This window comes from Syngnathus floridae, chromosome 15 (genome assembly GCF_059516105.1).
Source record: "Syngnathus floridae isolate MCC-2025c chromosome 15, RoL_Sflo_1.0, whole genome shotgun sequence".
In the NCBI taxonomy this organism is placed as follows: domain Eukaryota; kingdom Metazoa; phylum Chordata; class Actinopteri; order Syngnathiformes; family Syngnathidae; genus Syngnathus; species Syngnathus floridae.
In genome coordinates, this window is record NC_142427.1 from 10,439,490 (window position 1) to 10,453,218 (window position 13,729).

Genomic DNA, 13,729 nt, shown 5'->3' on the forward strand with positions numbered 1-13,729 from the left:
TCCAGTTTAGCAGGATTGGTTGTTTCCCTGCACAACCAGTACAAAAAAAAAAGCACAATAAACAGCACTTTATAATCATAATTAATTTTTTACTGAGTCACACAGTTGTCATCCACAGTATTTTGCACTGTGTGACTTGTATCTTTTATTTCTACATAGAATAAAAAAGATCATTTAAATTGTCATTCAATCAAATAAAATCACAAATCCGTTACAGAATAATTGGAATGATTCTACAAGCAATATTTTACGAGTTCACAGGACATCCACGGACTGCCTTTGGCTCTCTTCTTTGGTGCTTGTGGGTTTGTAGACTTCCTTTCGGCAGCACCTAGAGGAGGAAGAGAGTTATAGCAATTGAGCGCAAATGCTGATGTCGGTCTCCTGGCGACGGCTCACCCGGGAAAGGGCTGCGTTTCAGTGATGGTTTCCGGCAAGGGTATTCCGTAGGTCTCGGGGAGGAGCAGGCTGAGTAACGCCGCCGCCGTGATCAGGACGCCCATCAGGATGTATGGCAACGACACCCAATAGCTTCCTGCGCCACAAACGAGTGAGAGAGCGTGCGTCTGGAGAACTTTGGCTGTTGGGTGTGCGCCTTCTTACTCAGGTAGATGATGTAGGGTGCGAGGATGCTGCCTATCCTGGAGGCCATGGAGCAGGAGCCCATGGCCATGTTCCTCAGCACGGTTGGGTAGAGCTCCGCCGTGTAAGCGTAGACGTGGGCGAACGCTGCCGTCAAGCTGAACTTGCCCAACATCTCCAGAGTTATCGCCAGCCAGTGCATATCTGCCGGGCGTTTGGATGGTTTGCTTTCAATGCTGGATGCCGGAAGCGGGCGGTCCCCTACCCGCCGGAACCAGCTGGATGACCAGGAGGAAGAATCCCGAAGAGGCGAGACAAGCGGCCAAGGTGAGTCGACGCGGGCAGAGGCGGAACATGAGCCACGTGAGGAGGTAGGCGGGGACCTCCACGGCCCCCGACAGGAAACAGCTGAGGTAGGCGTTGCCGTGCAGGTTGGACGTGTTGAGCGACAGCCCCAGGTAGCCCATGGTGATGGTGTTCCTGCCAAAGGGGATTGATTGGCGACAGAGCTCACAAGGCTTCCATGAGATACTCACCAGACAAACCACAGGAGAACAGACATCCAGCGGACGTTAGGAGAGCGCAGCATGTCGCAGATGTTGTACTTCTTCATCTCACCTTCTTTCTACACGACAAATGAAAGCTCAGTTTATTAAAAACATCTAGTTAGCTAGCTGCTAGCTAATTTCCCTTGCTCTCTCTCCATTTGATTTCTTCAGCTCTCTCGAGATACATTTTATTGTCTTCAGAGAAACTACTGGACTAAAACTACCAGTTTCAAGCAAAAGTCTTTTTTTCATTGCTCTCATAGGAGCCCAGGTGCCACACACTGAAATTGGGCTTAGGGTCAAAACATGTCGGGGTGAGAGAGTGTACATTTTGCCAGACATTCCAGTTCCAGCAGGTCCTCTGTCCCCCGCTGACTTCCGCATCGGAGCGCACACACACACATACACACGTGTGTCAATTATTGTCGGGAGTTGGACATTGAGCAGTGAACCAGATAGAGGGCAAGAAAATAATGTTCATATAAGAGCAAAAACTTCTCCAGATATGCTGGCTTAATGATTGATTGTAATGTGCTGAATGCATTTATTTTTGGAAGATTACGATCTTGCTGTTCTTTGGGTGTGTGTGTTTATCCAAGCATTTCGACTTTCATAACTCTACCTCGGTTATTTGAGGACTCATTTCCTCTTCCCGCCCTTTTTCAGCATTGCAAGACACCATCTAACCTGCAAAGTGGTGAAGATTTTGGCCGGCGCCTCCATTTTGTTCCTCTTGGCGGCAAGTCGGACGATAGCCTCGGCCTCGGCGATCCTTCCTTGAGATAGCAACCAGCGAGGCGATTCGGGGATGGACCTGCACGTTGTTGACATTACCGGGCATCCGGACAGAAAATCTCAAAAGCACCTTACCACCAGAGAGTTAAAAGAAGGAAGCCGGGCGTGGTGATGCCCAGCAGCAAGGTCCTCCAATCTCGCAGGAAGTAAGCGTGGAGCGGTAGCAGCACGTAGCCCAAGGCGAAGAATATGCACGAGCCCGCCGTGGTGAAGAAGAGCCGCAATCGAGGACTGAGCAGCTCGGCTCCTGGAAGAGCAAAAACAAAAATCCTTTTTACCGCCCTCCAAAAAATGACGACCAAAAAAATTGTCACACCAAGAACAAAAGCAGCCAGGTAGTTGGAGATGGCGGACATGCCGGCGAGGAACTGGAGGACGGAGAAAGCTGTCCAGGAGGGCACGAAGACCTGCAGGAAAGTGCTCAGCGTCTGGCTCGCCAGGGTGACAAACAGCACCTTCTTCCTGCCAAACCTGCCGAGCATCCATCCATCCATCAATCAGGATCTACAAACACATCCTCGCCATTGTGCTTATCAACCTGTCAGAGAACTGGCCAGACAAGAAGGATCCCACCAGACAGCCGAAAAAGAAGAGCGAAAACGTCAGCGGCTTCTTCCATCGCTGTCCGCACACCAAGTCCCACTGCGGCGCACGCAAAAAGTTGGCTGCTTCAAATCAAAATGGCCGTCGTATTTACTTCTCAGCGGAAACTCGTTCGGAAAGGCCAAACCTCAGTCACGATGGTGGAGCGGTAGAGGCTGCGGTCGTACTCCCAACCGTCCAGGCAGCCCTCTCGGGGCACGGCGCTCAGGTTGACGTGGGAGGGAAGCCAGCCCGCCTCCGAGTAAGCCCGCAGAGCCTCCAACTGGTAGCGGGAGCACTCGGCGGGTCGGCCGTCCTCCTCCAGGGGGATGCTGGCGTCGCGCCACTCCTCCGTCAGGTTGGCTCGGCCCGCCGGAACCAAGCAGCGGTGGGCCGGCGTGTCGCCCGCAAAAACCAGCACCAAACTGGCGTAGCCGTTGGGGATCAAGGTGATGCAGAGCAGCAGGGCCAGGCCACATTGGAAAGGCCCCCAGTCCCCCAGGAACGCCGTGGCGCCTTCGTAGTCCATCCCGCTCTCCATCCTGCGTGGCGATTCTGATTTTTTTTTTGGACTGGTCCGCTCAAGTGAAACCAGCGCCACCCTCACGCTCTGCTGCACAAACACACACACACCGCACAACATTAACTCAAGACCACGTTCAACCCGTGGATGTTTATTGACGGATTGAGATTGAAAGTGCGTGTTATGAGAAAAGCCATAAAAAAGTCACGGCAAACGATTTAATAGTTGACACCAGCACAAGTTCCACGTTAACAATTAAGCGTAAATTCTCCTCCACTGCCCGGCGTGAACTTAAAGTTCTTTTGAAAGCAGCTACTTAGCACCGTTTAGAGTACAAGCACGTGCAAGAGTATTTAAAAGTTTGGAATGTTGTTTGGAGCAAACTACTGCTGTGCGAGTGGCCGCTGCGGCGATGGCGGGGTGGGGGGGGTCGTGCAGATGGACCGGGCCATTCCTGAAATCGTTTGATCAAATCCCAGGAAATCAAATGAGCCGGTCGAGGGGACAGGGTGTCAGGATGAATCAGTTTTCCCTTCTATGAGTCCTGATTGCCGTTGCCAGATGAGAGCAGGGGGGAGGGGGGAGTGGGAGGGTGCTTCAGCGGGCCACCCAGGGTTCCGCTCAGCGATTGAGAGTCGCCACAGCACACGGCAGCAGCGTCGCTTCACCATGGGCGACTATAACCGAGACACGGCCTTCCTGGGCCAAACCGGACCTCACTTCAGCGTGACTTTCATCCTCCTCAACACCATTTTTATCTCCACCGGATTCAACGGGCTCTACATCGTCTTTGTCGGCGCCGCCCCCGAGCACCGCTGCCTCGTGCCGGAGGTCAACCTGACGGCGGAGTGGCGGGACGCCATCATTCCCGTCAGCGAGGAGGACGGACGGACAGTACGCAGCCGCTGTCGGCGCTACAAGCTGGACGTGGTGCGCAACCTGTCGGCGGAGGGCTACGCTCCCGGGACGGACGTGGACCTCGTGGGACTGGAACAGGAGGGCTGTTTGGACGGCTGGAGCTACAGCAGAGACGTCTACCTGGCCAACATCGTCACCGAGGTCGGCATGGTTGTCACGTGACGACAGTGAGGGCAGGAAGTGACATGGCGTGTGTCTTTGCAGTGGGACTTGGTCTGCGACAACCAGTGGAAAGTTCCTTTTGCGTCGTCGTCTTTGTTTGTAGGATACCTGGTGGGCTCGCTGATCTCAGGCCAGCTTTCTGACAGGTACTGCAACCTCATTGAGGGATACAAATGAAGATATTGGGGGGAAATGTTCCACAAAACAGCGCCATCTACTGTTAGACTTGCCGTAACATTTGTTTTGCAATAAGATCATGGATGCATGGATGGATGGATGGTCGGTCTCGTTGTTCCTTCTTTAGGTACGGAAGAAAGAAGATCGTTTTCGTCTCTCTGGGCGCTCAGTGCATCTCGGTCCTGTTGCAGTCTTTCTCCCAGTCGTGGAGGATGTTCTGCATCATGTTCCTGTTTGTCGGAGCTTCCCAGGTTTCCATCTACATCTCCGCGTTCGTACTCGGTAGGGTCTCGTCTGTCTCGCCTCGTGTCTGCCGCAGAGTGGGCATCTCTTTTTGGGTCAGGAACGGAGCTGTTGAGCAAGACGCTTCGGGTGATCTTCACGACGCTCGGGGCGTTCCTCTTCTACGGCATCGGCTACATGATTCTTCCGTGGATCGCGTACGGCATCAGGGAGTGGAGAACCCTCCTTGCCGTTCTGTCCGCTACTTCCGTGGTCTACATCCCTCTGTGGTGGTACGCTAGGCTAGGTGAGTCGGTTGAGGAGCATCTGGGACTTCAAACGTGTGTGCTTGCAGGTTCATCCCAGAGTCTCCCCGGTGGCTGATCACTCAGGGAAGAGTGGCGGAAGCCGAAGCCGTCGTCAGAGACGCCGCCCGCAAGAATAAAGTGGAGGCACCGCTTGTTATCTTCAGAGGAGCCCAGGTGGAGTTCCGCGTAAAGTCGTTTTCATGCTAGGTTACGGGAAGGAGAGCGGCGAGGGTCAAACTCTGGCTTTTCCACCGGTTGATGGATGTGGTTGTGCATCTCCAGTCCCTGCCTCCGAGCAAGACGTACAGCATGCTGGACGTCTTGAGATCCAGGAACATGAGATGCGTCACGCTGATGTGTCTGATTCTCTGGTGAGCCCAATCTCAACAGACTCAGAGCTTTGACGCTCCATCTGAATCTCACGTGGTCTCATCAAGCAGGATGGCCATCAACGTGGGCTACTTCGGTTTATCCCTCAACACCTCCAACCTCAGCGGGGACCCTTTCCTGAACTGCTTCCTGTCAGCGACCACCGAGGTACCCGCTTACGTCGCGTCCACCTGGCTCCTGAAGAGATGTCCTAGGAGGGCTCTCCTGTCCGTCTTTCTCCTCATCGGCGGAGGAGTCCTGCTGCTCATCCAGTTCATCCCGGAGAGTAAGTGCCAACAATCACCATAGGCGAGTTCCTCAGAGCTATGACTCGACGTTCCTCTCAGACCTCAAGGATGTGGCCTTAGCTCTGGAAATGACGGGCAAGTTTGGCTTCACCGTGGCCTTCGGCATCGTCTACATCTACACGGCCGAGCTCTACCCCACCGTGCTCAGGAACCTGGGCATGGGAATATGCTCGTCGGCGGCTCGCTTGGGAAGCATCACGGCTCCCTACGTCATCTATTTAGGCACGTCCGTCTGTCTCTCCTCTTTTGCCGTCCGCCTCGTCTAGCGTTTTCTACTCGCGGCAGGCACTTACAACAAAGCCCTGCCGTACATTCTCATGGGAAGTCTCACCGTCGGCTCCTGCGTGGTCAACATCTTCCTCCCGGAGACGTTGAACAGAGACCTTCCGGAAACTCTGGAACAGATGCAGGAATGGCAAGGGTGAGGCCGACTAGCTCCAGATTTACAAGGAAAGATCAGTAGATAGACTCTTTTGGCTTCTCTCCAGGTGGTGCTGTGGAACCAAAACCAAAAACTATCCAGAAAGCCAAGCGAGCGAGCGGACACCGGCAAAAACACAACAAAGTCAAAAGTGACCTGCAAAGTCTTAGCGAGTCGCAACGATTCACTTTTTGTGTGTGCTGATGGCTGCCGATGGACATTTGGATCCTTATTTTGTAGAACTTTCCATTTGTGTTTGATGTCAAAACACATGGATACCTCACCAGTCTTTAGAATGACTTGAAATGTAAATAAAGCCAAATATCAACTGCTTTTTTTTTTTTTAATTTTACTCATCGACTAAAATTGTGGCCACAACACGAGACTGTTATCTCCGACAGGGCAAAGCAGAAGATCTTCTCAGCTTACCCTCTCAAAGGGTCCCACCAGACATCCAGGAAGAATAAAACACCATCTACTCCAAACAGCCACGTGGCTTCTTATCCCAAGTGACTTTTTGGGGTGGCCGAATTGTCGTCAGGAGCATGAAAGCAATTCATAACGCTCGTTCAGGAACTTGTTAACCATTAACACGTTCTTCAAGGCCAATTGTCTGGGAGAAAATAAAAAGTGCCGACTCGACAGTTACTATGTCACCATTCCTGACAGAACAGACGAGGCCCTCGCAGGTGTTTTTTTTGCCGTCATTTGTTTCGCGGCACGTCAGACGATGGGTGAGCCTAAACTGCGAGACTACGATAGCGTCACGTCCTTTTTGGGACCGTGGGGAAGCTTCCAGCGTCGGATTTTCTTCGCCTTGGCTATCAGTATCTACCCCAACGGCTTCATCGGTATCTACATCGTATTTGTCGCCGACACGCCGTCCCACCACTGTTACGTTCCTGAGGACGCCAACATCAGCCAGGCGTGGAGGAACGTGACCATCCCGACGGAGACGGTGGATGGCGTGGCTAGGCTCAGCTCTTGCTCTAGGCTCAATCTGGAGATGGTTAAGAACTACTCTCAGAACGGCGCCGTGCCGGACGTGGAGGTGGACGTGGCCGGGATTCCTTTAGAAGCCTGCAGAGATGGCTGGACGTATAGCCGAGACATCTATGAGTCGACCATTGCCACCGAGGTCAGCCAAAAAAGCTTCACTCGCTTGTAGTTTCAGCAAGGTTCTTTTTGGTTTTGACAAACGTGTGCACCTTCTTCAGTGGGATCTGGTTTGCGAGAACGCACACAAAATCCCTTTGTCCACCTCCATCCACTACCTGGGCGTGCTGGTGGGAGCGTTTCTTTCGGGCCAGTTGTCGGACAGGTGGGCATCAAAAGCTTTGGAGCCACCCATGCATTGAAAAACAAGTATCTGTGCTTCCTATCAACAGATACGGAAGGAAGCCAGCGCTATTCACCATGATGGTCCTCCAGACAGTGGGCATAACGGCGCAGATCTTCTCAAACAGTTGGGAGATCTTCACATTCATCTACTTCCTGGTCGGCGCTGGCGGGTTCTCCAATTACATCATCGCCTTTGTGCTGGGTATGAGACTTTTAAATGGGAGTTATTTTTGTCTTCAGTTGCTGGACGTCTTCATACAAAGCTTCTGGCATTCTGGGGGGGAAGGGGGGGGGGGGGCTCATGCATATGCAGAGTGAGGCTTCCGTTGCCATAACATCCAAGCTAAGGCATTGTAGTTAAGCTAAGGCTACTAAGTTTTACTTGTACTTATTTGAAATCAACAAACAAGGGACAAATCTAACAAATAGCCCCGTTTTTACACAATTTGTCCTCAGGAACAGAAATTCTGAGCCCCAAAGCCCGCGTGGTCTTCTGCTCCCTGGGAGTTTTCATGAGCTCAGCCATAGGCTACATGCTCATGCCACCCGTGGCATACTTCCTACGCTCCTGGCGGATGTTGCTGATCCCCATGGCCGCCTGCGGACTGATCTACATCCCCCTGTGGTGGTAAGGGTAGGGTTAGGGTTAGCATCGTTCCGCTGCCAGCTAACAGCCTTCGTACAGGTTCATACCCGAGTCGCCACGCTGGCTGCTGTCCCAGGGCCGGGTAGCGGAGGCCGAGAGCATCCTGATGGACGCTGCTAGGATGAACAAGATAGCCCCGCCCAAGGCCATTTTCACAGAGGCTGAGGTAAGAGTCTCAAAACTAAAGTTCACGTACAGGTCGTTTTAGCATGAGCCTTAAATTGGAGCTGGCAAATTTCTGTACTATCGCAAAGGGATTGACTTTTTGTTCCAGATTGAGGATGCAATGCTGATGAAAGACAAGAAATACAACATTGGCTCCATCTTACGCAACTGCAACATATTCACCATCAACCTGTTGTGTTCAATTCTGTGGTAAGTGAAAGCACATTTCCAGTCCACGCCGGTCGCTAATCACCATCCTCGTGATACATTGACAAAATCATAAGAAAAGATTGACTCGGTCGGACTTGCAGGTTCGTCATCACCATCAGCTACTACGCGTTGATCCTCAACACGTCCAACCTTCACGGAGACCCGTACCTCAACTGCTTCCTGTCGGCGGTGACGGAGGTCCCCGCCTACCTGATCGCTCTGTTACTGCTCCACTTTTGCTACCGCCGCCTATGCCAGTCGTCCACGCTAATGATGGGCGGAGTCATGATCCTGTGCGTGCACCTCATCCCCATAGGTAACGTGAGTCTTCCGTACTTTGCGAGACGCATTTAGCAAATTCAACCATCGTTGCTGACGAGACGCCTGGTCGCCCTGGGCTCAGATCTTCCGTGGGTGGCCGTGCTGCTGGAGATGCTGGGCAAATTCGGCGTGACGGCAGCCTTCTGCGTCGTGTACGCCGTCACGTCCGAGCTCTTCCCCACCGTCATCAGGAACACGGCCATGGGCTGCTGCTCCATGGCGGCTCGAGTGGGGACCATCATCTCGCCCTTCATCATCTACCTCGGTACGTCCAACGTTCATCTCGCTCAATGATGAGAGCAAATGAAACAAATGAACGTTTCGAATACGCTAGGTCAATATTACAAGGCGCTGCCATACATCCTGATGGGAGCTTTGGCCATTTGCGGAGCCTTCATCTCTCTCCTGCTGCCGGAGTCGTTTGGGAAGCCTTTGCCGGAGACCTTAACACAGATGCAGTCCATATACAGGTCAGTCGTGCGGGACGTGCAAATCGAAAACAAAAATATTTGTCAACTATTTTAGTTTTGCCTTTTCACAATTTCTACAGACGAAAAAGTCCAGAGAAAAAGGAAGCGGAGGACGATGACACACGGGCTTGTAAAGAATCCAAGTTGTAGTCAATCAGGGGCGGACTTTTTTTGTTTTTGTCGTCCCGCTTCAGGACAAAGTGTGATTACGTGTTGTCTCAGTTTTACGACCAAGTGGCAATCATTTAACCAAACTCCTTATCAAGTATTTGGCACGTGCACCGCTTGGATTATGAAAATGCTTTTCAGTGACACTGATGTTTCTTATTATAGATTATGTATTATGTTAGGATGTATTCATGATCAAAAATGGATAGTCATTTTTGTCCAACACGCTGCATTGTCGTCATTACTATCGAGATGCTGTGAAATCATTTGCAAAGACGAGAAGATCAAACATTTATTGAGGACGAGCCCGATGCGATAGTATCGCCGGCACGTGACAGAAACATGGTTTTGGACTTGAGAGCATTGCTGAGGTTTCATGTCATCACGTGTGGCTTCTCCATACTTGGGTCCTACTGTGGAGCTGCTGGTGGTGGACAACATGGGCAATGCTCCTTCAACACCTTTACAAGCTCTGGCTGCGTGACCCTAAGTTACGCTGTGCTCACCCTGGTGCTCGGATTTCCGGAGAACCTGAACGTGTTCTGAAGTCTTGTCGCAAAAGTACGGAAGAGGATTAGGGTCATTAAAGGAAAAAAAAAATGGGGGTGACAGGATTCACCTTTTTATTCTTCACTGGCCCGAATCTTCTTTCGTAGATTTTCCTAGGCGCTTGCACTTCTATCAAGTCACTTGCTTCAATGCTTAGTTTAGTTTGATGTGTACTTACAGAGTAATAAAAGTTTTTAACGTCAAAACACAATGTTGAATGAACAAGATGCTTCTCTACCCGCTGCGACCAATAAACTGCCACCTCGGGGGGGAAACATCTTGCCCCTTTCACAGCCGTACTATCTTTGACTTGTAACGTGCTCTACGTGAGCCGCCGCCTCCTTCTTCCTCATCCTTTCTCCTCTTTTTTCTCCGTGACGGTCCACACGCTCTGTACGGGAAACCGCACACTGAGGTACGGATTTGAAAGTCTAAAATTGTCGGTACTGCTTTGGATCAGGGGGCGTATCCGTACCGGCGCTTTGCCCGGCGTGTTAGCTCATAGCTTTAGCATTTAAAGTTGTAGAGGTGAATGGTGCTACGAGGCTCGGCCCGCTGTTAGCTTGACGGCTAATGACTTATGATGCGGTCGTTTGCCAATTTCAGACCGATCCTATCCCGCTAATACATATTTAGTCGGGAATGCTCCCCTTTTTACTTATCAAACAAACTTTTGTAAATGTCTACGACGGTGAAGTTACAAGGTGGCTGGGGGGCGGTTTGCCCGCTGTCCACCTTTGAGGCTAGTAGCTAATGCTAATACAACGATATGTTGGGGTCATTTGACTTGTCATACATCAATAAACAACACAATACATAAACAACACAATAAATAAACAATACCAAGTACACGATTCTATAACATTTGTACTAGTAATAGAAGGCAAACTCAATTTGAGAATGCAGTGGGTGATCGGCATTCATTGGTTTGCACCAGCAGGAATCAATCATGCATCGAAGCCCTTGGAATTTTTATACTATTTTTATGACTGTCAGTCAAGGATCTTTCAAATTTCTCTTTGACACACTTAGAATCTACTGCGACAAACCAGACGGAAGCGAATTATTGGATGAAGCAGTCAAAGTTGGATTTTGACATAACTAGAGGAAAAGGGTGCAGCAAAAGGTGTTCGACAAGTCATGCCTAAGGGTTGGGAAGTAGGATCTCCTCCTCCTCCAATCCTGATAGGCATGGAGGAGCTATTCGCCTTTAGAAACACTTCACGTTGTACACATAACCGCTATCGAAATCCTCAATGTTATCATATTACCTGCGTGACTGCTCAAGTGAAAAAACCGCGGCTCTGTCGAAAGTCTTACGGTGAAAGAGCTTCCCCATAAGTGATGACATGGCCTGACTGAATGGAGCTGCCAGCTCCTCGTAGTGGCAATGCAGTAAAAATCGTTTTCTGTCCTCCCGTAAGTTATATGTATCCTTTTATTGCAGATCATGGCCGTACCTCCGACCTACGCCGACCTGGGGAAGTCCGCCCGGGATATTTTCACCAAAGGATTCGGTGAGCAGTAACGGCCTGGCGGCAAATGACACTTAAGGTGGGGAGATATTAACTTCTTTTCTCCACAGGCTTCGGACTCATCAAACTGGACTTAAAAACAAAGTCTGAGAATGGACTGGTAGGACTTCTGATAAAATGATTATCACGTTGCTACCATTAAACTGAGCAGACTTGATTCAATCGTTCTCGTTGTGTTCGCTACGCGCAGGAATTCACCAGCACGGGATCGGCCAACACCGAGACCAGCAAGGTGGCCGGCTCCCTGGAGACCAAGTACAAGTGGGCCGAGCACGGGCTAACCTTCACGGAAAAGTGGAACACCGACAACACCATCTGTACTGAATTCACCATCGAAGACCAGGTGGGGGCACCGGAGATGCGGCATGGACTTTCGATTTCTTCTTCTGCTTACGTTTTTTGATGGTTCTTTGCAGTTGACCAAGGGTCTGAAGCTGACGTTGGACTCCTCCTTCTCACCAAATACCGGGTAAGATCATTTTGGTGGGAAATTAACATTGTATCGCTTTTATTTAAATGTATTTTAATAGATTAAGAAGAAACACTTTGTATTTGTGAGTTGCTCAGAAGTGTCCTTTTGAACCACTTCTAGCAAAAAAGGTGGCAAGCTGAAGACCGCCTACAAGTGCGACCACATCAACCTGGGCTGCGACATCAACTACGACATCAACGGCACGGCCGTGCACGGCGCCGGCGTGCTGGGCTTCGAGGGCTGGCTGGCCGGCTACCAGATGACCTTCGAGGCCGGTCGCAACCGGATCACTCAGAGCAACTTTGCCGTTGGCTACAAGACGGACGAGTTCCAGCTGCACACCAACGTGTAAGCTTCATGCAACACTGCGGCTCTTTCGACACGACAACCGCTAGTTTTTTTTTTTTGAGCGTAATATCAAGTTACTGCTGAGCGCCTTGTAGTTATTTTTACATCGGCGATGGGATTTAACACGCTGCAGGTGAGACTGAGCGCGATCAAAAGGAGCAAAAGCCCTTCGATTGGAAGGGCGAGACAGTTAATGCCGCTCAGTGGGTGGGTGGGGGCAAGGTTATGGCAAAGTAGGCAGAAGCCCCCCCCTGCTGAGCTCACAGCTAATCCTTACGTCTTGATGAGGTCAAACGAAGTTTCCCGTTTGTATAACCACCTGGTGCAAAACAGTATCGCGCTAAAGACATTTCAACTTTTTTTTTTCTGCTTCTGGCAGAAACGACGGCACAGAGTTCGGCGGCTCCATCTACCAGAAGGTGAACGAACAGCTGGAGACGGCCGTCAATCTGGCCTGGACCGCCGGCAACAGTAACACCCGCTTTGGCATCGCTGCCAAGTACCAGATTGATCCTGATGCATCGTTCTCAGTGAGTGAACATTGACATTTGAACCTTTTATACTAAAACAAGTGGTCATTGCTTGGTGGCAAGAATGAGGGCTATTTTTGATAACTTGCCATCAAACATGAAACTTGAGTGAACTTCAGGTGCCCCCTACTGGCAGAAATATGACAATGCATGTCCCCCCTCTCTAATGTATTTTTTTTTTTGACATGCTCAATTCTGCCATCTCTTACAGGCCAAGGTGAACAACTCCAGCCTCGTAGGCCTCGGATACACTCAGACTCTCAAGCCAGGTGAGAACACCACATTTATATAAAATTAAATTCCCCTTAAGAAAATACACCGGTGCCTTTAAATACGGATTTCAACGTGGCAGCTGAGTTGCGGTGATTCTGTATAATCATATCAAAATATTGGAAATTTAATTTTGTGCTCTGTTCAGGCATCAAGCTGACGCTGTCCGCCCTCCTCGACGGCAAGAACATCAACGCCGGCGGCCACAAGCTGGGCCTCGGCCTGGAGTTCCAGGCGTAGGGCCGGCGTGCACCCCTCCTTGATGTCCACTCCATTACCCAAATTAAATGAAAATAAATTTAGCCCTCACGATCCCCCCGACCCTTCCCATTCCTCTACCTCTAGATGTGCCACAGCCGGAGGCAAGCCGACGGGCGAGCGCCTCTCACATTTAAAGGATCACATTTTAGGGAATATTTAATATTTCGAAACCAACAAAACCGGGAAAATATTAGCCGTGTGTGTCCTTTGTGTAGCTGTGCAGAAAGAATGAAGTTCATGACACAATAATTACTCATGAGAACATGAACACACACCCATACACACTACAACCCAATCTGTACATTCTTTTTTGTCTTGTCTTGTTACATACCAGACCGGTGTAGCTTCACACACCCGATTAAGTCTTAATAAGACTCGCTCGATCATAATGGACACTTACGGATGAGAGTTACTGTATCTTAATGAGAAGTGGTGGTACTCCGCAGATTCCTAATAGTGGTCCTGATATTTCCTGAATAAATAAAAAAAACATCTCAAACCAGTAAGGGTGTGTTTTCCTATTTTGAA

General features: G+C 50.3%; 4 protein-coding genes across 7 annotated transcripts; 3 read left to right on the forward strand and 1 right to left on the reverse strand.

Annotated features, from left to right (window-relative positions):
• Window positions 1-68: 68 nt before the first annotated feature.
• On the reverse strand, window positions 69-7,431 carry LOC148386636 (organic cation/carnitine transporter 2-like). Of its 4 annotated transcripts, XM_088398808.1 has the most exons (12): window positions 6,345-7,431; window positions 5,826-5,889; window positions 2,656-3,120; window positions 2,464-2,567; window positions 2,242-2,396; window positions 2,001-2,172; window positions 1,818-1,944; window positions 1,119-1,207; window positions 848-1,062; window positions 604-786; window positions 400-535; window positions 69-331 (listed from the first exon to the last, which is right to left on the reverse strand). In XM_088398808.1, the coding sequence occupies exons 2-12, from the start codon at window positions 5,847-5,849 to the stop codon at window positions 256-258; spliced, it is 1,746 nt and encodes a 581-aa protein (XP_088254934.1). In that variant the 5' UTR covers window positions 5,850-5,889; window positions 6,345-7,431; the 3' UTR covers window positions 69-255. The 4 variants fall into 4 exon arrangements, with proteins under 4 accessions (XP_088254934.1, XP_088254932.1, XP_088254935.1 ...); XM_088398806.1 differs by lacking the exon at window positions 6,345-7,431 and having other exon boundaries at window positions 2,656-3,117; window positions 5,826-5,899; XM_088398809.1 differs by lacking the exon at window positions 6,345-7,431 and having other exon boundaries at window positions 5,788-5,870.
• slc22a5 (solute carrier family 22 member 5) lies at window positions 1,784-6,247 on the forward strand. The gene is made up of 10 exons (XM_088398810.1): window positions 1,784-4,089; window positions 4,153-4,256; window positions 4,415-4,569; window positions 4,631-4,802; window positions 4,865-4,991; window positions 5,100-5,188; window positions 5,258-5,472; window positions 5,534-5,716; window positions 5,780-5,915; window positions 5,983-6,247. Exons 1-10 carry the CDS (start codon window positions 3,568-3,570, stop codon window positions 6,068-6,070), a joined length of 1,791 nt encoding a protein of 596 aa, XP_088254936.1. The 5' UTR covers window positions 1,784-3,567; the 3' UTR covers window positions 6,071-6,247.
• slc22a4 (solute carrier family 22 member 4) lies at window positions 6,283-9,911 on the forward strand. Its single transcript, XM_088398813.1, has 10 exons — window positions 6,283-7,053; window positions 7,133-7,236; window positions 7,304-7,458; window positions 7,713-7,884; window positions 7,942-8,068; window positions 8,177-8,277; window positions 8,379-8,593; window positions 8,681-8,863; window positions 8,933-9,068; window positions 9,149-9,911. Exons 1-10 carry the CDS (start codon window positions 6,646-6,648, stop codon window positions 9,216-9,218), a joined length of 1,671 nt encoding a protein of 556 aa, XP_088254939.1. The 5' UTR covers window positions 6,283-6,645; the 3' UTR covers window positions 9,219-9,911.
• Window positions 9,912-10,060: 149 nt separating this feature from the next.
• Window positions 10,061-13,703, forward strand: vdac1 (voltage-dependent anion channel 1). Its single transcript, XM_088398833.1, has 9 exons — window positions 10,061-10,200; window positions 11,233-11,302; window positions 11,371-11,420; window positions 11,511-11,663; window positions 11,737-11,789; window positions 11,913-12,140; window positions 12,520-12,670; window positions 12,882-12,939; window positions 13,089-13,703. The coding sequence occupies exons 2-9, from the start codon at window positions 11,236-11,238 to the stop codon at window positions 13,178-13,180; spliced, it is 852 nt and encodes a 283-aa protein (XP_088254959.1). The 5' UTR covers window positions 10,061-10,200; window positions 11,233-11,235; the 3' UTR covers window positions 13,181-13,703.
• The last annotated feature ends 26 nt before the right edge of the window (window positions 13,704-13,729 follow it).